Here is a 26414-nt window from a genome sequence, read left to right as displayed (position 1 = left end):
CCAGATCTCTCTGCACAGCGGCATGCTTTAATATTTTATCGTTTAAATAATAATCCCGTTTGCTGTTATTCCTACCAAAATGGATAACCTCACATTTGTCAACATTGTATTCCATCTGCCAGACCCTAGCCCATTCACTTAACCTATCCAAATCCCTCTGCACTTTTCGCTTTACCACTCATCTTAGTGTAATCTGCAAACTTGGACACATTGCCCTTGGTCCCCAACTCCAAATCATCTATGTAAATTGTGAACAATTGTGGGCCCAACACGGATTCCTGAGGGACACCACTAGCTACTGATTGCCAACCAGAGAAACACCCATTAATCACCACTCTTTGCTTTCTATTAATTAACCAATCCTCTATCCATGCTACTACTTTACCCTTAATGCCATGCATCTTTATCTTATGCAGCAACCTTTTGTGTGGCACCTTGTCAAAGGCTTTCTGGAAATCCAGGTATACCACATCCATTGGCTCCCCGTTATCTACTGCACTGGTAATGTCCTCAAAAAATTCCACTAAATTAGTTAGGCATGACCTGCCCTTTATGAACCCATGCTGCGTCTGCCCAATGGGACAATTTCTATCCAGATGCCTCGCTATTTCTTCCTTGATGATAGATTCCAGCATCTTCCCTACTACCGAAGTTAAGCTCACTGGCCTATAATTACCTGCTCGCTGCCTACCTCCTTTTTGTTCAGTGAATGTTTCTTGGGAAGCACAGAATTGAAGTTTGGATCCAATCAATTAAATGGGGCAATACGGTTGAACCAAGGATAATTTCAGTTTATTAATATTAAGAATACATGAGAATAAGACATAGGCTAAGATAAAGCATGATAACATCTCTCATGGTCCAAACTGCCCATTTTGAATTAATTGCTCATAGATCAATTACAAGGGGTCACGATTTCAAGGTGAGAGGGGGAAAGTTTAAGGGAGATGTGCGTGGAAAGTTTTTACGCAGAGGGTGATGGGTGCCTGGAACGCTTTACCAGCGGAGGTGGTAGAGGCGGGCACGATAGCATCATTTAAGATGCATCTAGACAGATATATGAACGAGCAGGGAACAGAGAGAAGTAGACCTTGGAAAATAGGGGACAGGTTTAGATAAAGGATCTGGATTGGCGCAGGCTGGGAGGGCCGAAGGGCCTGTTCCTGTGCTGTAATTTTCTTTATTCTTTGTTCTAGATCAGTTGGCAGCCCACTTCACCCCCTCGGGGACCTCCCCACCCATTTTCACTATTGAAGGCAAGTTCCTAACTTTATGTTCCTGCTTTAATGTATTTAAGCACAAATAAATTGCTTCATAAATGATGACAAATCGTGGGCTGGCATGAACAATTTTTTGCTGTGGACTCCTGGTATGCTTCTGGAGAGTGGCAGCAGAAAATGGAGTACAATATCTGTGAGTTTGCAGAATTATACAGTATTAAAAATAAATTCTCATAAATAAAATTCATTGTCTATGCCTTTTCCAAATTTTTAATACATAAAAATCACTATAAGCCTCAAAATGGTTCAGAAGTGTAGCTTTTTTAATTGAACTTTCAATAGCATTAAATGATGGCCAGTTGGTTCTCGTGTCAAGTTATATTCTTTAACAAGTTTTTAAAAATCTGACAGATCGAACCAGCCCTGAATCGTGGTCTTATTATGCACAATGTTTTGAGCTGTCAATTTTCCTGAGGTTGTCATTCAGCTTTTGTCAGGCTTCTAGGTTCAATTGGTTTGGATTTAAAGTCTCCCTTCAGGAACAGCAACATTGCCAATGAGGCACTCACTTCTGTACCTGACCTGAAATATAGATCTTTATTTCTCAGCCTAGACGAGATGGGGAGAAGGAAAGAATAGAACCAAGTCTAATGGGTTTGCATTACCTCATCAGATAACCACAGACACATCATTGTTCTGCAACAGTCCCTGTGTGACTTTCAGAGATAGGATGTTGTTCTTTCCCCCCACCCAATATGAGGAAAACTCAAACTTCAACACATTCATTTTGTTTCAATCAGCACAATTTAACCCAGGGGTGGGGAAACTTTTCCGTGCAAGGGCCACATTCAGAAATTCACAATTTTAAAGGGCCGCATAGTATATTAATTAATAGTCCCGGTTGTAACCAATTAGCGTGCGGCATATACCTCAGCGCTTCCCCCGGCGGCATCCTGCCTTTAGCCCTCTTTATCTCTACTTTTCAAAAATGGCGCTTCACTCGGTTATGATTCTGGGCGCCTCATGTAGAACATAGAACAGTACAGCACAGAACAGGCCCTTCGGCCCTCGATGTTGTGCTGAGCAATGATCACCCGACTCAAGTCAACGTATCCACCCTATACCAGTAACCCAACAGCCCCCCCATTAACCTTATTAAAAAAAAATTATTAAAAAAAAAAAAAAATTTCTTTAAAAAAATTATTTTTGTTTTGATGACTTGATCTTGGTGGGCCGCATAAAGACCTTTGGCGGGCCGTAGTTTGCCCACCCCTGATTTAACCATTGAATCGGTACAATTTCCAATGAAGGCATGGGAACACTCCTCAAATTACTGACAGCAGATGTTTATTTTTATTGAACAAGGGATCCACAACCAGTTTATTAATCATTTCCTTTAACTCACTGCTTAAAGCACAGTGTTACAATGTTAGTCTCTGTTCTCTATTTAGAAGGAACTAAAGCTGATTAGAGCGTGTGAATCACAAGATTGCTAGATAATTACAGATGATGTAAGGTCATTTTCCCCATCTTAATTCAACTATCCAAAGAAAACTTGGTTTGCCTTCATCACACATCAATGTCCAGGGCCCAAAACATTCCTTCCAGATGAGGCAGCAATTAACATATAGTGCGGGATTCCTGGCCGTGCCTTCCCGGCGACCGGAAATTCCCACCCAAGGTCAATGGACCACTACATGGTCTGTGTCCTGCCCGTAGCGATCTTGCGGCGGGCAAGGCAGAAGAATCCAGCCCATAGTTTGTTCTGTCTAGTTAGTATACTGCATCATGACACCTCTATTACCAAAATACCCAAAGGCTGGTTTGATGATGACTTCTCAAAACATCTCTGTTCTGTCTTACATCCCACACCACTGCCACTATTCTCACATGCTCTTAAAAGTCTATAGCTTCTTTTATTATGATTCTTCCTATTGTGTCATTTTAATACACTCTTTTTTTAACCATAAATGGTCATTGGATCGGCATATGGACGATAACGGAATAGTGTAGAGGGACTTTAGAGGGGTTTCACAGGATGGCGCAACATCGTGAGCCGAAGGGCCTGTACTGCGCTGTAATGTTCAAAGTTCTATCTCCTATTTGATTTCAAATTTAAGTATTGTACTCCTTTATGCATTGAACAGGTAATTTAGTTCGTTGTGAGTGCGTATGAGTGCTTGCATTTTTTCCCTTACTCCTAGTTCTGTTTTTAAAATAAGGTTTACTTTTAATTTATTCCAGGTTTGATAAGGGGATAACTTGTCTTTGTTCTCGGCTGATGGGAATTGACAAAGTGTCTATGGTACTTGCTGTGCAGATGACAGATAACAAACTTCTGAGAAATAACAACTGAGCAGTGCGCAGTGATACATTTTGGCAGGAAGAACAAAGAGAAAAAATATAACGTAAAGGATATAATTTTAAAAGGGGTGCAAGAGCAGAAGGACTTGATGTACAAAGCGTTCAAGGTGGGCAGGGCAAGTTGAGACAGAAATTAATAAGGAATGTGACTCAAATGGATGTGCTATTCAAAATGGGATTTGGGGAGAGGATCCACAATTGGATCCAACTGCTCTACACAACATCAGCAGAGCAGTTTCAGAAGAACATAAGAACTCGGTCAGGAGGAGGCCACTTGGCCCCTCGAGCCTGCTCTGCCATTCAATGAGATCATGGCTGATCTTTTGTGGACTCAGCTCCACTTTCCCACGTAAACAGCATAACCCTTTATTCTACAAAAAACTATCTATCTTTATCTTGAAAATATTTAATGAAGGAGCCTCAACTGCTTCACTGGGCAGGGAATTCCATAGATTCACAACCCTTTGGGCGAAGATGTTCCTCATAAACTCAGTCCTAAATCTACTTCCCCTTATTTTGAGGCTATGCCCCCCTAGTTCTGCTTTCACCCGCCAGTGGAAACAATCTCCCTGCATCTATCCTACCTATCCCTTCATAATTTTATATGTTTCTATAAGATCCCCCCGCATCCTTCTGAATTCAAATGAGTACAGTCCAGTCTACTCAACCTCTCCTTGTAATCCAACCCCCTCAACTCTGGGATTAACCTACTGAATCTCCAGCGCCATCACGTCCTTTCTCAGGTAAGGAGACCAAAACTAACACCGTTTACAGTTGAGGCTTAACCTCCCCAGTCTTAAACTCCATCCCTCTAGCAATCAAGGACAACACTCCAGTCGCCTTCTTAATCACCTCTTGCACCTGTAAACCAACTTTTTGCAACTCATGCACTATAACACCCAGGTCCCTCTGTACAGCAGCATGTTTTAATATTTTATCATTTAAATAATAATCCCTTTTGCTGTTATTCCTACCAAATCAATGTATGGGAATCAGACAGCTTTCTAATTAAATCTGGAGTCAGGCAGTGCTACCCTCTCTCTCCCATCCTGTTTATGTATTGTATAAGAACCCTTTGCTGCACATGAGAGAAGTATGAAAATTCCCTGGCCCTCGGCCATGGATCCACCCCTCCCATCTGGTCCATAAACTCCCTCAGCACCTTAGCCGCCGCAGGCCTCCTACCCGTCCTGGAACAGGATCGATCCAGTGGCGGATCCAGCACCGTGTTGAAATCCCCCCCCATTACCAGGCCTCCCCGCCTCCAAATCTGGAATCCGGCCCAACATGCGGCGCATGAAACCTGCACCATCCCAATTCGGGGCTTATACATTGACCAGCACCACCCGCTCCCTTTGTAGCTTGCCGCTCACAATCACGTGCCTCCCGCCGCTGTCTGTCACCACACTCGACGCCTCAAACGACACCCTCTTCCCCACCAGGATCGCCACCCCTCGGTTTTTTGCATCCAGCCCCGAATGAAACACTTGGCCCACCCACCCCTTCCTCAACCTAACCTGATCCGCCACCTTCAGGTGCGTCTCCTGAAGCATAGCCATGTCCGCCTTCAGCCCCCTCAGGTGCGCGAACACGCGGGACCGTTTAACCGGCCCATTCAGTCCCCTCACATTCCAAGTGATCAGCCGGATCGGAGGGCCACCTGCCCCCCTCCCCCGTCGACTAGCCATCACCCTTCTGTAATCTGCCACGTGCCTGCGCCCCACGCTCAGCCCGTTCCCCACAGCGACAGACCCCCATCCCGACCCCCTCTGCACGCTCCAGCTCCTTCTTGGCCATTCCAGCAGCAACCCGGTATCCCCCCCCTCTTCCCCCACCCCCCAAACCTCCCCACCCCCTCATAGCTAGGGCCCCCCCTAGCTGCGTAACTCCAGTCATTGTACTTCCGTAAGTCAGCCGACTCCTGCTGCTCACACCACCCCAATTACCCTCCCCAGTGACACACACCCATTCCCCCAATGCCGACACCGCACCCTTCATCTCCAACGCGGGAGAAAAGCCCGTGCCCCCATCCCAAACCCCGCCCCCCGACCCAAAACGCAGAAAGACAGGCTCATGACCCAACAGGGCCGCGAACCCCACCCAAACCCGCAACCAGTGAAATAATAAAAATACCAACATGATATGATAAAACACCCAAGTAAACAGATAACAGTCCCGAAAAGCAGACAAGAAAAACCAGAACAGCAAAAAAACATCGTCCAATAGAACCAAAAAGAAAAAAGCGAAAGGATATCAAGGAGGACAAAGCCTCCGGGCTGTGTACAATGTTCCCCAGCCCCCAGTCTTCAGTTCAAGTCCAGCTTCTCTGCCTGGACAAAAGTCCAGGCTTCCTCCGGGGAGTCAAAGTAAAGTTGGTGGTCTTTATAGGTGACCCACAGGCATGCTAGCTGCAACAGGCCAAACTTAACCCCCTTCTTGTGGAGCACTGCCTTTGCCCGGTTAAACCCAGCCCTTCTCTTCGCCACCTCCGCACTCCAGTCCTGGTAGATCCTGATCTCTGTATTCTCCCACTTGCTACTCCTCTCCCTCTTCGCCCAACGAGGCACACACTCACGGTCGACCAAGCGTTGAAAGCGGACCAGCACCGCCCTGGACGGCTCATTCGGCCTGGGCTTCCGCAGCATCACCCGATGGGCACCCTCCAGCTCCAGGGGTCCCCGGAACGGCCCCGCGCCCATCAGCAAGTTCAGCATCAGGACCACGTAGACCCCAAATCCGAACCTTCCAGCCACTCCGGGAGGCCCAAAATCCGCAGATTCTTCCGGCGGGAGCGATTCTCCATCCTTGCCAACCATTTCTTGTGAAGCGCCTCGTGCGATTCCACCTTCACCGTCAGGCCCAGGAGTTCGTCCTCATTCTCCAAAGCCTTCTGCTGCAGCTCCTGAATCTCCGCAGCCTGAGCTGTCTGAGTCGCCCCGAGCCTGTCCAGCGATGCCCTCAATGGCTCCAGGATCTCAGCCTTTAGTTCCTGGAAGGGGCGCAGCAGCAGCTCCTGCTGCTCCCTCGCCCACTGCTGCCACGCTGCCGGTTCCCCGCCCGCCGCCATCTTGTCCTTTCTGCCTCGCACATTCTTCTGCTGCAAAGTTGATTTTCTGGTCGCTCCACTTCTAGTCCAGCCCATCCACCGGCCGCCAAGCACAGAGGCTGCATTCCCACCCGGGGAAAAGTCAAAACAGTGCCGTTGCGGGCCCTTAAAAGAGCCCGAAAGTCCAAAAATAGCGGGAGCCACCGAACGTGCGGCTTAGCTCCGCATCGCCGCAACAGGAAGTCTCAAGTGAGAAATTCAAGCTTCAGTCTTACACTTCATGTAAGTTTCATTACTCCAAGTGACTTATTTTCCAGAAGAGAACATAAAATCTCAATGACAAAAAGAAAGACAAGTGCCGAAAGTAAAGACTGAAAATTCACAACAGGTTCAAAAATGTGATAAAGGAACATCTACTTTCTCCTCCTGAACTGCTGTACATTTGCAGCGTTTTTTTATTGTTATTCAAAATCATAGCAACAGTCACACAGTTGCTTTTACTTGTCCCCAAAGGCCAGGTCAGGAACAGCATTAGCAAAGTAATTTGCAATACTCAGCCAGGGGCACTGTCTTTGTAAATGTGCAGTTAATAACGTGAGACTATAAATGACCACAGCCATTAGGAGATTATAATCTGCCTCTGGTCACCAAAGAGCATCACGTTATTGGTTAAATAATGCGAGAGATTAGAAATGTTTGCATAACGGGGTCGGAATTAAATTTCAAAAATTACACTTCTGCTGACAGACAAATATTTTATTGCATGTTATGAGCATCCAACAAACTTAGAGAAAATAATAATAATAGGAATAATGTAAAAAAAACAGCTTCCTATTATCAGCCAACAGCAGCTGCTTGCTATCAGCTGGAGACAAAAGGAAGTTAATGATATCCACATGACTTGAAGTAACACAATTTTTGCTATTGACATGTATTCTTTGTTTTTTTCCCCTGATCAGTGTGGGGAAGATAGCGCTGGAGAATGGAATCATTTCCATTCAAAACTTTCTACATCATCGTCTCGGACTTGCTGCTGGAATAAAACATGGACCAAGGTTTTGTTTCTGAGGTGACTACGCAGTCAGGAATGCAAGCTTGGCGCACTGGCTTCAAGGTAATCATCCCTGAATGGCCAGATATTCATTCTGGGGGGGCAGGTGTGGATGGAGCCAGACCCACTGGCTCCTCCGAAACAGTTTGGAGACAATCATAGGGGCTGCCAAGTGCAAGGCAGGCTGTTAAAAGGCCTGCTTCGGTTTTCTGGGACTTTGTTCCAGTTGTAATAAAAGTAATTAGGCCCTCACACACCCCTCAGCCTACCACCCACTCCCCATGCCAAATCATGGCAACACCCACCTGCCCATGGCTCCTCATAGCCACCTATGCCCCTCTACTGATTCTGTGACCCCATGCCAACGTTGTGGCAATTTATGCCAAACCAAGCCCTTCATCTATCAGCTTTTGCCCTTACACATTCTATGCCAACTCAACCAATATCCACCATGTCCAGGGTTGTGAGTGTGAGGGTGGAGGCCATGCCCAAAACTGATGGTCTTCAGGGCATCAGAGCAGACAGAGCTAATCATCGCTCTTCAGACATTCCTGCTCAGCTGACCATCGGCATCAGCACCCAAGGCTGCAGAATGACTGTCCGACCTGGTGAAATGTTTCAGGCTGGAGAAAATAAAATTAAGCACCAGCAGATTGGAAGAAGGCTTCCATAGTACGTGTTCATAGTCAGTAACTAGTTGAGCATGGGAGGTGGAGGTTGAAGGCAAACAGAAAGGAACGCGAGGTATGAGCAGTAGGGGTAAAGCCACAAGGAACTGGTCTGGTTGCAAGCTAAGGCCCAAAAAAATTGTATATAAATGCCTGTATATGTGTGTCTTGGCCATATTGGGGAACGTAAAATATAGCAGTTGAAGGAGGGTCACAGCCACAGTTGTTGTTATGAAGATGCTCACTTGTAAATATATGTACTGGTGTTGCATGTTCTTTTTCTGATAATGTATAATTTATACTTAATTGTATATAAAATATGAAAACTCAATAAAAAACATTATTACAAAAAAATAATATCTACCATGGGAAGACCCTCAGGAGCCATTCTCAAAAAATAACATTATTACAGACCTCATTGTATAAATAACACTCTTGTTTATTAAAGCACATTCAATACATTTAAATCCCTTCAAGTACATATTCCACTATAAAAACAAACACTTGTATTCAAGCCCCACATCAAAGACAGCTTGACAGTAGTGCCACGGACATTTTAAGCTGTCTCATGTTTATTCTTAACAATTGTAAGTCACACACTGTGCAAACCGAAAGTCGCCCCAGCAAGAAATGAAAATCCTTATTGTCACAAGTAGGCTTCAAATAAAGTTACTGTAAAAATCACCTCTTCGCCACAATCCGCCGCCTGTTCGGGGAGGCTGGTACGGGAATTGAACCCGCACTGCTGGCCTTGTTCTGCTTTACAGGCCAGCAGTTTAGCCCACTGTGTTAAACCAGCTCCTGGGTCTCTGTGAACTATGCACCGAGTTCAAGTGGCTCTGCTGGGCTTAAGTATCTCCCATGTGTGAATCACATCACACCTCCATTCCCCTGCCTGATAGGATAAAGTCATTTGGGCTTGGGACTTCTGGATCCGGGGTCCCAGGGCATGGTGTCTCCAACTATTTTTATGGAAAACAGTTAAACTAAATTAAATAAACTGAGGGACAAAGGAAAATGAGCATCCCATTAAAGGGATACTGCCTTAAATAAAAACAAAGAGCAACAGAAACTTAAAACATCAACCAAAATGTGACTAAACGGCCCAATAAAGCACCCCAGGCCCTGCGAAGCCCATCGGGCACGGAAGGCCTCGGTGGTGCCCATGGCCACTGCATACTCCCTCTCCAGGCACCCGGCCGCGAATGTAGTCATGATATAGGGGCAGGCAGCCCCACCGGATGACCCCCTCTGTCGCCTGCTGGACCTATTTATGGCAAGTTTGGCCAGGCCCACGAGCAGGTTCATGAGGACCTTTTCCCACACACCCCCTCCACACCAGGTACCCACAGATCAGGAGCATGGGGCTGAAGTGCAAACAAAACTGCAACAAAAGGCTTTGTCTGAAAAAAAATCCCGGCCATAGTCTATTTCTCTATTGCTCCTCAATCTCAGAAGTGCATCTTTTACTGCATGAATACAAAGTTTACATTTCCTTTACAAACCACCATTCAGGTTTTCTGAGTGAGATTGTCAATTTTGTTCCAATTGGTTCTGTATACATTTGTTTACCAGGAATTATGTTGATGTTGCATTAAACAATTTATCACTTAAGATAGAGAGGAAAGCATTTCACCGCATTCAGACGCAAGCTCCAGAGGTGAATTGAAAGTGTGCTAGCTCAATCTGATTTACATTTTAATTCATACGTGTTGTCTAATATTAAACGTAATACTATAAACTATTTTACATGACTGAACTATGATAACGTCTGATGATTCTGGCTCTTTTCACTCCCAAATTTGGTGAATGCAGTTAGAAATGTAGGGAAATGTGACCACTTCAGACGAATCAGACGAAACATGCTTTTATTCTGTAACTATTGATCACTGTACGCAGAACTAAATAATCAGATTTTTCCTCAGCAGTACAGCATACATCAGTGAAATAACTACTTGAAGTTGATCATGCAACTTTTACGAAGCACTCTATTAAGAACAATGTCAGGATGGAAAGTCATCAATCTGAAATATTAACTTGGTTTCTCTCTGTACAGATGCCGCCTGACCTGCTGAGCATATTCAACATTTTCTGTTTTTAATACTGTTCCAAACATGAGTGCTTTAAAGCAAATATCAAAATCTAACATTTAAAATATTGGGCAGATTTTCAGTGTCTTGCAGTGGTGGAGATGGCCCCCCATTTGCCAGGGCAGGATCTTCTGGTCCCGCCGGTCAACGGGGTTTCCTATAGTATGCAGCCCCTGCTGTCAGGAAACCCACGATGCTGGCTTGTCATGGCGTGACTAGAAGACCCCGCCAGCGGGAATGGGCAGAAAATTCCAGCCGTTGCTGGAATGAGTGTTAAAACTCATTGCAGTTTAGAAGAGGATTTTCAAACTTATTTGATGAACGGAACTAAAAAATGCACCACAAATCCGAGAAAATATACACATGTTTCCAGCACTTGCTACAACCATGGAAATCTCAAGTCATTTGTAATGATAGGTTTGAGCATTGGTAAGCCACTGGTTCTCTGCAATGTCGAGCATGGTTGTTAAACAGTCATTGGCGTACACTATACTGAAGAGTATTAATTCTGGCACCCCATCTTTTTCTCCTGCAACGCAGAAACAATGCCACCAGCTACTGCTTGATTTGTTGCATATTCAGTGGATCCAGCTGAGCAAGGAGAATCACTCTAAATTCAGGAGCAGTACTTCACTCACTGTGTTAATCTGACTTTTCATCTTGCCCTAATTCAAATCACTTTTGATTCACAGACTATTAACCCTTTACAACTCTTATTGAGGTATGAGAATGGAAAGTAAGATTATAAGCACATAGAAAATAAAAGCAGTAGTAGTCCATTTAGCCCAGGGGTGGGCAAACTACGGCCCGCGGGCCGCATGCGACCATTATTTTTTTTAAGCTTAATGGGGGGGGGGGCTGTTGGGTTACTTACTGGTATAGGGTGGATACGTTGACTTGAGTAGGGTGATCATTGCTCGGCACAACGTCGAGGGCCGAAGGGCCTGTTCTGTGCTGTACTGTTCTATGTTCTATATGAGGCGCCCAGAATCATAACCGGGTGAAGTAATTATTTTACTTAATATACTATGCGGCCCTTTAAAATTGTGTATTTCTGAATGTGGCCCTTGCACGGAAAAGTTTGCCCACCCCTGATTTAGCCCTTGAAGCCTGCTCCACCAATCTACAAAGTCATGATTGATCTGATTTTTGGTTTAACTCCACTTTCCCCTCCTGGCCCTCAATAACACTCGATTCCCTTGTAGATGAAAACTCTGTCTAACTCATAGAATCATTTCAATACAGAAGGAAGCCATTCGGCCCATCGGGTCTGCACCGACCCTCTGAAAGAGCATCCTACCTATATCAACTTGCTAGCTCTATCCCCGTAACCTACTGAACTTCCACATCCCTGGACACTCAGGGGTAATTTATATCATGGCCAACCACTTAACCTGCACATCTTTGGACAGTGGGAGGAAATCAGAGCACCCGGAGGAAACCCACGCAGACATGGGGAGAAAGTGTAGACTCCACGCAGACAGTCACTGTTGGTGACACCATCCATCATTTTGCGAGTAGATTGATGGGGTAGTTATTGGCCACATTGGACTTGTACTGTTTTTTGTGGACAGGATTTGCCTAGGCAAATTTCTACATTGCCGGGTAGATGCCAGTGTTGTAGCTGTGTTAAAACTGCTTGACAAGAGGTGTGGCTAGTTCTGAAGCACAAATTTTCAGTAGTACCGCCAGTAATGTTCTCGGGGCCCATAGCTTTTCTCGCATGCTTTGCCATCAGCCCCTTTTTGTATCAGGTGGAGTGAATCAACTTGGCTTAACTTGGGGAGCACAGTAGCACAGCGGTTAGCACAGTTGCTTTACAGCTCCATAGTCCCAGGTTCGATTCCCGGCTTGGGTCACTGTCTGTGCCGAGTCTGCACGTTCTCTCCGTGTCTGGGTGGGTTTCCTCCGGGTGTTCCCGTTTCCTCCCACAGTTCAAAGATGTGCGGCTTAGGTGGATTGGCCATGATAAATTGCTCTTAGTGTCCAAAAACGTTAAGTGGGGTTACTGGGTTACGGCGATAGGGTGGAGGTATGGGCTTAAGGAGGGTGCTCTTTTCAAGGGCCGGTGCAGACTCGATGGGTTGAATGGCCTTCTGTAAATTCTATGATTCTATGAAGACTGATATCTGTGATGTTGGGGATGTCAGGAAGAGGTTAAAATGGATTATCCACAGCACTTCTGGCTGAAAATGATTGCAAATACTTCAGCCTTGTCTTCCGCGCATGGATGTGATGGGCTCCTCCATCGTTAAAGATGAGTATGTTTGTGGAGCCTCCTCCTCTGGTTAGTTGTGGCAGCTAACTACCCACCACCATTCGTGACTGCATGAGGCAGGACTGCAGAGCTTTTATCTGATTGTTGGCTGTGGGATTGTTTAGCTCTGTCTATCATAGGCTGCTTCCATTGTGTCGCATGCAAGTAGTCCTGCGCTGTAGATTTGCCAGATTGACACTTCATTTTGAGGAATACATGGTGCTACTTCTGGCTTGCTCTCCTTCATTGAACCAGAGTTGATCCTTTGATTTGAAGGTAATGGCTGAGTAAGGGATATGCCAAGGTTACAAATTGAGGTTGAATATAATTCTGGTTAGCACTGAAGGCAGTGGTCCGGGGGTAAATTATCTTGTTTAAGGCTCGTGCTGATAGGGAAAGGAGGGATGAACATGACCGTCTCATGAGCAGGATAGTGGTGGTGGACAGGGAATATTCAAGGGGGTCCACCATGGTGGGACCATGGGATTGGTGAGGACGAAAACATTGCAGGGGAAATTTGACAGGTTGACAACAGGGAGGGCGGAGGGGCAACTGCGTAGGGCAAGGAGGTTGTAATATGAGTATGGGGAGAAGGCGAGCCGCATTCTGGCGCATCAGTTGTGGAGGCAGGCTGCGTCCAGGGAAATATTGAAGATACGGACTGGGGCTGGGGATGTGGTTTCAAAGCCAGGGAAGATAAATGAGGCATTTGGGGAGTACTACCAGGAACGTTATGAGGCAGACCCGGGGGGGGAGAGGAGCGGGACATGGGGTGGTTTCTGGACAAGCTGGAATTTCCCCAGGTGGAGGAAGGAAAGAGGCACCCGTTGGATGAGCCCCTGAGGCTGAGGGAGGTGCTGGATAATATCAGGGATATGAAGTTGGGGGAAGGCCCGTGGGCCGGATGGGTACCCGGCGGAATTTTATAAGGAATTTGCAACGGACTTGGCACCACATCTTTTGGGGGCGTTTAATGAAGTATTGGAGAAAGGGGAGTTGCCGGAGACGATGACGCAGGCAGTAATCACACTAATCCCGAAAAAGGGGAAGGACCCAGTGGAATGTGGGTCGTATAGACCCATATCACTATTGAACACAAATGTGAAAGTATTGGATAAGTTGTTGGCAGGGAGAACGGAGGAGTGTGTCCCTGAGGTGGTGGCAGAAATCAAACAGGCTTCGTGAAGGGCAGGCAGCTCGTGAGTAATATAAGAAGGCTGTTGAATGTGGTGATGAATCTGTCAGGGGCTCTGGTACCGGAGGTGGCGGTGTCCATGGACGCGGAGAAGGCATTTGGAAATTGGAGTGGTGGTACTTGTTCGAGGTTTTGGGAAGGTTTGGGTTTGGGCCAAGATTTGTGGTATGGATACGGGTGCTATATGTGACACCAAGAGCGAGGGTGAGGACGAATGATATGTGCGCTCAAAACCTTTGAATCGCACAGGGTAACGAGCCAGGGGTGCCTGCTGTCACCGCTGCTGCTTGCGGTGGCCATAGAGTCATTGCCGACGTCTCTCAGGGGGTCGGCAGAGTGGCAAGGGATTATGAGCAGACAGAGGGAGCATCTGGTGTTGCTCTATGCCGATGACCTCTTGTTGTATGTTTCGGATCCATTGGAGAGTATGGGAAGGATTATGGGCCTCCTGGGGAGGTTTGGAGGGTTCTCAGGGTACAAGCTGAATGTAGGGAAAAGCGAGGTATTCCCAGTGAATGAGTTGGCACAGGAGGCTAATTTGGAGGGGCGAGGGGTGCCATTTACGGTAGCGAGGGATAGGTTTAGGTATTTGGGGATTCAGGTAGCGAGGGAATGGACGGGGCTCCATAAGTAGTACTTAACAAAGTTAGTGGAGGAGGCTAGGGAGGATCTTAAGAGGTGGGATTCACTGCTCTTAACGCTGGCGGGGAGGGTCCATGTGATGGATAGTGTATGCAAGAAGTGGAGGAAAGTGGGGCTGGTCAAGGTGAGGAATCTGTATTTGGAGGAAGGCTTCGCCAGTCTGGAGGAGCTAAGGGAGAGGGTAGAACTGCCGAGGGGGAGTGGGTTCAGGTATTTGTAGGTTAGAGACTTTGCGTAAAAGGTCTGGAGGGGGGTTCCCTAGGTCTACTTCTGGATGTGGAAGGGGAGAGAAGAATTGGGGATATATATAAAGTGGCTCAGGGAGCAGGGAGGTGAGTTGGTGGTGAAGATCAAGGAGAAGGGGGAAGCGTAGGTGGGTGAGGAGATCAATTGGGGCGTATGGAGTGTGGCACTGCCGAGGGTAAAAGAGACCTCCTCTTGTACAAGGATGAGCCTGATACAATTTAAGGTGGTGTACAGGGTGCATATGGCTCGGGCAAGAATGAGTGGGTTCTTTCAGGGGGTAGCAGATGCATCTGAGAGGTGTGGGCCGGGGCCAGTGAATCACGCGCACATGTTTTGGGGTTGCGAAAAACTGGGAAGATTCTGGGCGGGAGTGTTCATGGCCTTAGCCAGGATAGTGGAGGAGGAAGTGGACCCGGAACCTTTGGTGCGATATTTGGGGTTTCAGAGAAGCCAGAGCTCATGGAGAGGAGGAAGGCCGATATCTTGGCCTTCGCCTCTCTGATTGCACGGCGTCAAATTTTGCTGGAATGGTGATCTGCATCGCCACCAGGGGTAGCACCTTGGTTGGGTGACCTGCACGGCTTCCTGCGATTAGAGAAGATAAAGTATGAATTAAGGAGCATTGCAGGGATGTTTGAGGAAAGGTGGGGGGTGTTTATGACCGTATTTGTTCGTCGCGGGCGAGAGGGGGGTGAAAAAAGGGAAAAATCTGTACAGACTGTATAGTTGATTGTTGGGAAGTATGTTTCCCGGGGTGTTTATTCGCTGTAATCTGTTTTGATACATGTTTGTAATAAATTACATTTTTTTTTTAAATAATATAATTCCGCTTCTGCTCCCCCACAACCCCTCATGGATGTCCAGTTTTGAATCGCTAGATCTATCCTGAATCTATCATATTTATCTATCCGTTTAGTTTGCCCAACAATCTTTGATTCCAATTTACCTCAGATAGATCCATTCTTAACTCACTGAAATTAATATATCTCCAGTTATTTTTTTTTACTCTTGATTATTCCATGTCGTTTTCCATAGCTAATCTAAACATTATAATACAATTATTTTTCTTCCCTAAATGCTACCCCGGTGACATTTAATCCACTTGACTGATTTCATTCCCATGAATCAGATCCAACATTGTCTTCTTCCTCATTGTGCTGGAAACATAGTGGTCAAGAAAATTTGTTGAACAAACTTCAGAAAGTTTTCTCCCTCTCTACCCTTTGTACTATTACCATCCCAGTTTAGATTAAGATAATTCAAGTTCCCCATTACCACTGACCGTTAGAGAGACAGAGACAGTTGGTTATTTATATAGCTTGGAGGGCATCACTCTGCACCAACCACAGGACAGAGCAAAGAGATAAAGATTTACTCCCTGAGCCTGTATGGGGACTGAACCAGCACTGCTAGTGTTATTCTGCACCACGCTCTAATCATCCTGCACCTGAATTAACCAACTCCCAGAGCAATAAAATTTGCAAAGGGCAGGGATGTAACTTACTTGAATTTTCAGAAGGCATTCGATAAAATGTCACATAAGAAGGCATTACACAAGGTTAGGGCTCATGGGGTTTCGGTAATATATCTGCATGGACTGAAGACTGGTTAACAGTAGAAAACAGTCAAAATAAATGGGTCATTTTCAGGATGGCAAGGTTTAACCAGTGGAGTGCTTCAAGGATCAAACCCTGAGCCTCAGCTATTTACAATCTAAGACTTAGATGAGGGGACTGAGTGTAATATATTTAAGTGCACTAATTATATAAAGGCTAGATGGGGAGATAAACTGTGAGGAAGATGCAAAGGGTTATAGACCTTTAAGTGATTAGGAAAAAAAGTGGCAGATGGATTTTAAATGTGGGAAGTGTGAAATTATCCACGTTGGTAGGAATAATGGAAAACCATAATATTTTTAAACAGCAAGAGACAAGCCAATGCTGGCATTCAAAGAAATTTGAGGGGGTCTATGAATAACGGAACATTAACTTGCAAATTAATTTACAAACAATGAAAAAGGCAAAAGATATGCCCACATTTATTGGCAGTGGGATAAAGTTTAAGATTAAAGCAATGTTGCTGCAATCATATAGAGCACTGATGAGACCATCCCTGAAATTATCAACACTACAATCTTTTGATAATCTCTGTGTAAAAGACTGAAATTAAAAGCAAAGGTAATTTAACACAGTTTTGACTTTTCTGTCATTTGATTCCCGGTGACTACTGGTGTGGCCGGTGTCATTGGTTTCAAAACTAGGATCAGTGAAGACTTTGAAGGGGTTCTTGAAATAAAGTGCAAGTGTTTAGCAAGTAAGGTGGCCCTCATGGATGAGCAACATGGGCCACCAACAAAACCCCATGGTCAAGGGGAGGCACTGTGATCAAGAGTAAGTGAATGAGTAGTGAGTGACCTGATGCAGGCTTGGAATAGCTCCTACACGAGCGGTGCTGAATGAACTGGCTGTCTCATCTACCTGGTGAGCACACATGATGAAGCACTGAGCGGGCACTCTATGTGGGCTCATAATTATCAAGGCAGGAGGTTTTTCAAATATTTAATAAATAAAACAAAATACAAGTTCATCCAGGATGCTCGTCCCCTAATTTAGATAGGGGTGAGGGGAGTGAGAAAGTCTGTGATTACTAATCCATCCAAAAAGGGGTCTTTCAACCAAAAGCGTTTGAGGAACACTGGGCTGTTTCACGTAGTAGTTTCAGATGACAGTTCAAGTCTTTTAATTAAATGCATTACCTCACATCATCCACAATCTTGGGCCTTCCACAGCATTGAAAACAGTGATGTTATGAATGATCACCTTCGGTTGTACAATATAATCAACTTGCAATTACTTATCTGGCCAAGGGTTATTGAGTAGTGCAGTTAATATGCCAGCCTTTGAAATGAAATGCTGTATCATTCCATTTTCAGATTGCTTGCCCATTTTAAGGAAAAAAATAATTCTAAGCTGAAAAGAATGAGTGTAAAGTTTGCAAACTGATCACAATAGGAGCTGCATTGTGCAAAGTAGAAAACACAAATATTATTGGCCAGAAATAAGAGAATGGCAGCGGTTCTCTGGCCGCGTTGCACTCAAGTGAGAGCACAACGCAGCCGGAGAATCCAGGGAGAGGCCTCCTGCAGGCTTCCCGGCAGCCTCAGCATCCCGCGGGATTCACCCAAGTCCCACGAGGTGTCAGAATCGGAACTCTGCCCAAAAGGGGCGGGACAAAATGACACTCGTGGAAGTAGGCCTTAAACCTACTTAAGACATACTCACCCGGGATACACTGGCCTCCCCAGATTCTCCAACCTCCCCAGCGAGGCTGCAGCCAGCCACCAATCAGTACTGGTCCACAAGAATGTGTATCAGGTGGAACGGCAACTGGAGAGAGGTGGGGGGAGAGAGAGAGAGAGTCTCCTGGACCATTAGAGGACCCGAGGTGTCCGAAGTCAGTGCATGGTGGCCCCCTGGCCCTCCCCTTGTAATGTGATCACACAGCCAAGTTGGCTGGAGTACTGCCTGGGTACCAGTGCAAGGGTGCCAAAGGTCAGGGTTGAGGGGGACCATGCCCATGAAAGAAGGGTGGGCTTGGAAGGGTGGGGTGTGCAGGGCAAGTAAGGAGGGGCCTCTGGGAGATTGTGGGGTGGTGGGTGCGGTCTGCTGTACAGGGGTTTGGGGGGGCTTGAAGATGGGGGCCTCCAGGAACCCCACAGCGGGGTGCCTTCCCTTGGGGGTTGTGAGATAGTGCCCATGTGTGTGCAGGGGTGACATTGCTCATGGATGGGGAGGATGTGGGGGACCCACAAGCTCACTTGTAGATCGGGGCACCCTTTCAAAATGGTGGCCTGATCTCGGAGTTCAGCTCCCCAGTGTGGACTAAACCAGTGAGAAACTCCCCAGGGTCCCAAAAAAGTGCCAAAGATAGCTGTGAGGAACTCGCCAGCAGAGCCGGCAGGAAACTCCCTGAAACACCTGTCACAAGATGAACTTTTTCGTAGAATTGCGCCCAATGAAGGAACATAAACCCATTAAAATCTAAGATTAAACCAGAATTTCAAGATCTGCATTTCCAAGGTTTCACCAGAACTCCATTTTAAGATTTGCAGTCCACCCAACAGATTAAGACAACAGAATTGCAAATTAAGTTCTCTGGTACAGGGGAAACATTGATTTCTTGACAATATTGCTTACGCATGTCTTTATTTGGTCCTGAGCTTGCATTTGAGTTTCCTCTGACCAGGGCTACATATAAATAAATATAATGCCAACTCATCAAACCCTTCCCACAACCAATATTCCTCCCCATTACTGATCAAGATTTAATTAAGTAAGATCTGGAAGATTGGGAACCATAAAGACACAACTCTCCTGCTTCATATCACAAAACAAACAATTCAGGCCGAAGGGAAACAGTTGAGATGATACCAACTCTTTGATTTGTGGACATATCTTTCAAATGGTTTCAATTAAAAAGTGTCATGCAGGAGTTACTTTGGGCGCGATTCTCCGCCCCCCACGACGGGTCGAAGAATAGCGGGAGGGCCTTCCCGACACTTTTCCCGACCTCCCGCTATTCTCTCCCCCCCAAGGCCGCCCCACGACACGAATGCTGCTCGCCGTTTTTTTACGGCGAGCAGCGATTCTCCCCTATCCGATGGGCCGATTTCCCAGGCCTTTACGGCCGTTTTCACGAACTCCAACACACCTGCTCTCACCGTACGTGAAAACGGCCGCAAAGTGCCGTTCTGGAGAACAATGGCACCGATTGGTACGGCCGCACCACGGCCGTGCCAAGGGTGGCATGGGCCCGCGATCGGTGGGCACCGAGCGGGTCTGAACCCCGCGCACTCTTTGTTCCTCCGCCGCCCCGCTGGATCAGTCCGCGGGGCGGCTGAGGGGCATGACGGCCCGCGCATGCGTGGGTTTCACGCATATGCGTGATGACGTCATCCACACATGCGCGGGTTGGAGCCGTCCAATCCGCGCATGCGCGGCTGACGTCATTGTGCGCGTCAGCCGCCGTTACCCTTGGTGTGCGGGCTTAGCGAAGTTCGTTAAGCCTGCGATGCCGTGGTTCACGGGGCCCCGCTGCTAGCCCCGACCGGGGAGCAGGATCGGGTCCTGGGAGGGGGCGCGGAGGCTGCCGTGAAACACGGCCAGTTTCACGGCAGCCTTCACGACTCTCCGCATTTGCGGAGAATCGCGCCCTTAATATTTACATAAATCTAAACAGCTAATTTTCCCAATTGCAGGTATTCCTAGAATTAGGTTAAACAATAGTACCTGATAAAACTAAGTATTTTCCGCCATCAGCAAGCAGATAAATATTTCTGATGCCCTTGAGTCTCTGTGATAACTGCTGTAAATCCATTGAGCTTTTTCATATACAAACATAGAATATTAAAATAAGTACAAAATCTTCAGACTTAAGTGAAATATCCAGTTCCTCAGATTTTAATGGAGCAACAAATTAACTAATCAGAAACACACAGATTGATAAAGGATACACAAACTAAAGAGTTTATAATCATAGTGCCAGTTTTGTAAGCTATCAGTGATAGTGATACATAGACTTATTTTATTTTTGGTTGATAGCTGTAAGATTTCTTTCTTTCTGATATATGCTCTGCCGCATTCATGTAGGTCGATTGAAATTGATAGATGACACATGACATGTAAAAGGATGATGCACTTCAGGGTGAGAAGCATAAGCTACTGTCACTGCATACAGATGAGCTATTTCAGGTGAAACAGAGGAGGGAGCTATCCCAAATAAATGTTACAAAATCCACTCCTGGCATGTTAATTTTTTGCCTTATGTTTGAATGAGAAATGAAGGAAATACGGTTTTCACAATAATAAACTCTGCTTTAAGACAGGATTCATATACTGCAGATTAACAATTTTTTTTAACTAGGTGTACGATGTCGGGGGGGGGGGGTGGAATGAAGACGCAAGTATCGGTGTTCACTGGACTGAGGGCATCCAAGAATTGTGAATTTCTACTGCATTTCCATTTCAATTGAAGGGATTAATTTCAACTGAAACACCGAAACCTTTAATAAGTGAGCATATTACTGGGGCAATGGTGGAGTTCCATCTATTTTTTGCAGCTGTTACCAGCTGTATGAGTATTTCAAAAATACAAATAACTTTAAATACCAGCTGGTTTGAGAGCTGCTATTGCAAAATACTGTCCTGTGTATTATTGTGGCAAATAACAATGTGCTATTACATCTACAATCAAACAAAAAAGCCTTTATTCAGGGATGTTCCATCATTATAACAGTAATATTTTAATATTCATAGTTTGAAATCTGTGAATAGTGCATGTTTTATTACAACTGTTGGTGGTATTTTATATATATAGCTTTAACTGCAATTGATATTCCAAAAGAAAGCACAAGAAGATACATTTCCAGGCAGTTTACAATTTCAGGTTTTTTGACCAAACGAAAATACGCCTTCAATTTTGCTTTTTTCACTCAAAGGTACAAACTTGCTTAATGTGAACTGAGTTGTTCGCAGTGTAACTTCCAGAGTATGACTCAAATTCAGCAAGTTACAGCAAAAACAGCTTTTCACCCAATTTCAATCCCATGATGCTACAAATCTGCCTTCCTACTACACAGAACTCCAACTCTCACCAAGAGTTGACAAATCATCTGAGGCAAATGGGGCATCAAGCCTGAAGCTCGACACGTGAACGAAGTAGCTACCTTCCAGTTTCTACTGCCATTCAATGCATCCACTGGGCAGGAAATGGGAAATAGGAAAGGAGACTAAAGGTGTGTCAAAACTGTTTTTTTTATGGGTTACTTTATTACCTAAATTAAACCTCAAAGATTATGAAGGGAGGGACAATTCACTTTTGAACAAATCACCAGAACCTCAATTATTGCTTCATTCCAATAAAAATACAAAGAAGTTATAAATAGAAACAGTCTATTCTGCTCATTCAGCCCATGTCAGTGTTTCCACACAAGCAAATACCGCTCTCCATATTTGCAGAGGTGGGGAGAGATGAGGCCATGGAGGGATTAATTAGCTGGGAGCCAATGTAGGCCAGCGAGAACTGGGGTGATGGGCGAGTGTGACTTGGTGCAGGAATATATACTGGCACCAAAGTTATCAGCTCAATCACAGGTATTGAGAATAAATACACATTTCAATTCTTCCGGAGCAATCTTTGGCACCGGGCACAATGAAAATATCTGGCCTACAAATGAAACTCATATATTATTGAAGATTTCACTAATTATCCATTTTGACATTATACATTCAATGATCACAATGACATATTCAGTTATTTTGTGAAGCATCGCAAAACATAAACAATCTATAAAATATCGTTTTTTTAAATTCTGAAGAATATTAGAGAAATAAAAGTTAAATGAAAATACTGAAATTCAGAGTTGAAGCACAACATTAAATGAATCTCTATCAAAACTATTGATGAATCACTCCTGTGACCGTCTGAAGATTCCATTTTTATTCCAACATTACTCTCAGATAACAGTCAATGAATTTGGTTGAGTAGGGGTAAGCAGGTTGCCCTTCTCAAACCAGCCAAATATTTCTGTAAATATTGCAAAGCTTTTGACATTATCCAGCATGATGCCCCATGGAAGACATGTATAGACACTTGTGCACCCAAACATCTTGAGTAGCTAATACAAAAACTATACAGACATGCTTCAGGAGTCAGAGTTGGTGATGGACATACAAGTAAATTCCAGTTGAGCAGTCCGGCAAGAATCTTGTCTGTCAACCATGCTGTTTAATGCTGTGGAAGAGAAGATAATGAAGATTGTGCAGGAAGTGTTACAAAGGAGGTGTGTCTGCATTACAGGAGGTCATACATGTGGAATGTCAGGTACGCAAATGGCATCACACTGGGGCAGCACGGTAGCACAGCGGGTAGCACTGTGGCTTCACAGCACCAGGGTCCCAGGTTTCATTCCCACTGGATCACTGTCTGTGCGGAGTCTGCACGTTCTCCGCATGCCTGCGTGGGTTTCCTCCAGGTGCTCCAGTTTCCTCCCACAGTCCAAATATGTTCAGGTTAGGTGGACTGGCCATGCTAAATTGCCCTTAGTGGCCAAAAAGGTTAGAAGGGGTCATTGGGTGACGATGATAGGGTGGAAGTGAGGGCTTAAGTGGGTCAGTGCAGACTTGATGGGCCTAATGGCCTCCTTCTGCACTGTATGTTCTATGTTCAGTCAAAATGAAGGATGAGATGGAGGCTATGGCAGACCTATTCTAAAACACATCAAGTCTTTTGGATTGATTATAAATTAGGCAAAAGATCAAAGTTATGGCTCTAAATGGAAATGCAAATTTCAAGATTGGAAGCGCTGGAAAATTTCAAGTTCCTTTCTTGATGATAAACACTCAACTTATATCCAAGAATGAATTGCAGGTTATATTATCTATGGCAGGAGGTGTGACCAGTGTAGCATTTAGAAGTCCAAAATCATCAGCATGAAGGTGAAAACAGTTACTAGTGTGATGTGTTGCACGTCAATGGATGCAAGAGTTACGCTCTGACGAAAGAGGGTGAGCGGAGCTTTTGAAATGTGACTATAGTAGAGGATGCTGAGATTCAGCTGGATGGACAGAAGAGTAGAAGTTCAGGAATCAAAAGGGTTATAAGTACAGTTAGTGAGAAAGATAGCCAAGTACAGACATTGGAAATAAAGACCCAATTGCCTTGTCCTGGTAACAACCGAAGGAGAAATTGGGGGTAAAAACAGAAGAGGAAGAAGAAAACTCAGCTGGTGAGATAACAATGAAACAGGGACTGAAGAAGACTTGAAGAGAGACAGAGAAAAGGCAAGACAATGCCAACTAAGACTAGGGTTAAAATAAACAATTTCTGTAAAATTAATTTGATTTTGTTTCTATTGTATTGCCATAAAAGCTGCCTGAGATCCACCAAAATTATAAATAACTTATTAAATACACTTGCATGTTGAAAAAAAAACCTTTGTAAAGATACATAAATTAGTGTACTGAAATCATAAATCAACAGTCAATAGCGTTTAATGTTTAGCGGCAGCTCTCAAGTATTCCACTGTCCCCAAGCTGACTTTTTCTAAAATAGATTTTAGCTCATCATTGTGATATTGAAAAATGCCAAAGTATTGCAGTAATAGTGCAATTCAGATGCCAAAAACATCTTTGTAATATGTAATATTCTTTTCATTGAATTTACAGTGCAGGAGGCCATTTGGCCCATTGGGTCTGCACCAGCCCTTGGAAAAAGCACCCTCCCAAGCCTCCACCCTATTCCCATAACCCAGTAACCCCACTTATCCGTTTTGGACACTAAGGGGCAATTTATCACGGTCAATCCAATCTAACCTGCACATCTTTGTACTGTGGGAGGAAATCGGAGCACCTGGAGAAAACCCACGCAGACACGGGGAGAACATGCAGACTCCACATAGATAGTGACCCAAGCTAGGATTTGAACCTGGGACCCTGGAGCTGTGAATCAACAGTTCTAACTCCTGTACTACCGTGCCGCTCTCTAATGCTGCACGCCATTTTATTCTCATAGTTACGCTTTGCATTCACTTTTTACTCCATTTTCAAAATTTTTGAATCGACTATTTAACTGTCTATTTTGCATTATCGTCAATGACAAAAAGCCAATTTGGGCATTTTCTTTTTTCTCCTCGCCATTATTTCTCTTATTTAAAGTTTTGCAACATTCTTTCACTTTCGATGGCTCAGCAGGTCTAACCAATAATTGAGCTTGAAAACTGCAGGTTCAATAGCCGTGTGAACTGAGGTAGTTGATCTCAGCCAGGGTAGTGGGAAGAGAACTATGATCAACTACAGCACTGCATTTAGAGGAGGATAATTGCCCAAAGGTCTTGCTCCTGGTCACTATCCAGTGACCTTGTTGGAATTATCCATGCATGGATAGCTGTCCTGTGCTGTACTGAGTTTGGCTGTGATGCTCTCTGGTAACCTGCCAACATTCATTGACAAGGTTCACACATAAATAATTTGGATTGCACAAGGTACCAGAGGGCACATGGTCTGCCTGGAACAGTACCCCAGTAAAGTGTCAGCGTCTTGAGGGCATGGGAGAAAAATAAAACTATTCAGGAATATAAATAAAAACTAATAATTGAACAAACTTACCTGATTCCCTCTGCTAATGGAACATAGGAACAGGAGTAGGTCGTTTAGCCCCTTGAGCCTATTCCACCTTCATTACGGTCCTGCTGATCTGTGACCTAATTTTATATCCCTTTACTACCTTTTCTTAACAAAAATATATTAATGCCAAATTTAAAATGAACAGTTAATCTCGCATCAACTAATGTTTGCGGATCTGGGGTGAAATTCTCCGACCCCACGCAGGGTCGGAGAATTGGCCGGCGGCGGCGTTATTCCCGCTCCCGCCGGGTTTTTAAATCTCCGACCGGCCAAAAACCGGCGTTGTGCAAATCCCGCCGGCAGCCTCTGAGAACAGCTGGCGCCGGCAGGATTTCATTGTATTTTTACTTTCACCAAATCTCCGGCCCGGATGGGCCGAAGTCCCGTCGACGTGGCCACGGGTCACGTCGGCGAAAAACAGAGTAGCTTTAAAACGGCGTCAACCATTGATGATGCGGCGTTGGGGGGGGGGGGGGGGGGGTTTGTGGCGTTGAGGGGGGGGTTTCGGCGTTGGGGGGCGGTTGCTGCAGCGTTGAGAGGGGGTGTTGCGGCGATGAGAGGGGGGGTTGCGCCGTTGTAGGGGGGGGGGTACCGGCGTGTGAGAGAGATGGGGGGGGCAGGGGTTGGAGGGGGGTAGGGGTGGTGCGGGAGGGGGTAGGGGTGGTGGGGAAGGGAATAGAGAGTGGTGGGGGAGGGGGGTAGGGGTGGTGGGGAGGGGGGTGGGGTGGTGGGGAGGGGGGGTAGGTTCGTTGGTGGTGGAGGTGGGTAGGGGTGGTGGGGAGGGGGGTAGGGAGGGGGAGGGTAGGGGTAGTGGGGAGGGGGGTGGTTAGGGGTGGTGGGGAGGGGGGTAGGGGTGGTGGGGAGGGGGGTAGGGGTGTTGTGGTGACGGTGGGAGGGGGGTAGGGGGTGGTGGGAGTTGGTGGGACGGCGGTGGTGGGAAGGTGGGGTAGGGGTGGTGGCGAGTGGGGGGTAGGGGTGGTTTGGTGGTGGGGGTGGTTAGGGGTGGTAGTAGGGTGGGGGGGGTAGGGGTGGGGCTAGTGGGTGATAGAGGTGGGGGGTAGGGGTGGGCGGTGGTAGGGGTGGGGGGGATGGGGTGGGGGGAATAGGGGTGGGGGGATTAGGGTGGGGGATCGGGAGACTGGTGGGGGGCTAGGGTTGGGGGATAGGGGTGGGGGTTGGGGGCCCCCAGCACGTGTGTCACCCCCCCCTCTGCCCCCACCCACCTCCCCAACCCCTACCCCCCTCACCATCGCCCCCCCTACCCCCCGTCCAACGCCGACGCCCCCTCTCTCTCAACGCCGGTACCCCCACCCCCCTCCCTCTGAAGGCCGGTTTCACACACACCCCTCCCTCTGAAGGCCGGTACCCACACCCTCCTCCCCCTCCCTCTGAAGGCAGGTACCCACACCCCTCTCCCCCCTCTCTCCTCCGCTCCCCCCTCTCTCTCCTCCGCT

At 46.1% G+C, this 26414-nt stretch overlaps 1 protein-coding gene across 4 annotated transcripts in view; it reads right to left on the bottom strand.

Annotated features, from left to right (window-relative positions):
• fbxl17 (F-box and leucine-rich repeat protein 17) overlaps positions 1–26414 on the bottom strand; it is a 937144-nt gene that overhangs the window by 354324 nt on the left and 556406 nt on the right. Inside the window, exon 9 of one of the 4 annotated variants that reach the window (XM_038805146.1) lies at positions 22322–22570. The exons of the other annotated variants lie outside the window; for them this stretch is intronic. Within the exon in view, the coding sequence (XP_038661074.1) occupies positions 22552–22570 (19 nt within the window). The 3' untranslated portion in view covers positions 22322–22551. Of the gene's footprint in view, positions 1–22321; positions 22571–26414 lie in introns of those variants that run through there. 4 annotated transcript variants of the gene reach the window in all.

The sequence above is a fragment of the Scyliorhinus canicula genome, chromosome 8 (genome assembly GCF_902713615.1).
Source record: "Scyliorhinus canicula chromosome 8, sScyCan1.1, whole genome shotgun sequence".
NCBI lineage: Eukaryota > Metazoa > Chordata > Chondrichthyes > Carcharhiniformes > Scyliorhinidae > Scyliorhinus > Scyliorhinus canicula.
The sequence above is the reverse complement of the archived record's forward strand: the minus strand, read 5'-3'. Positions and strand labels throughout refer to the sequence as shown.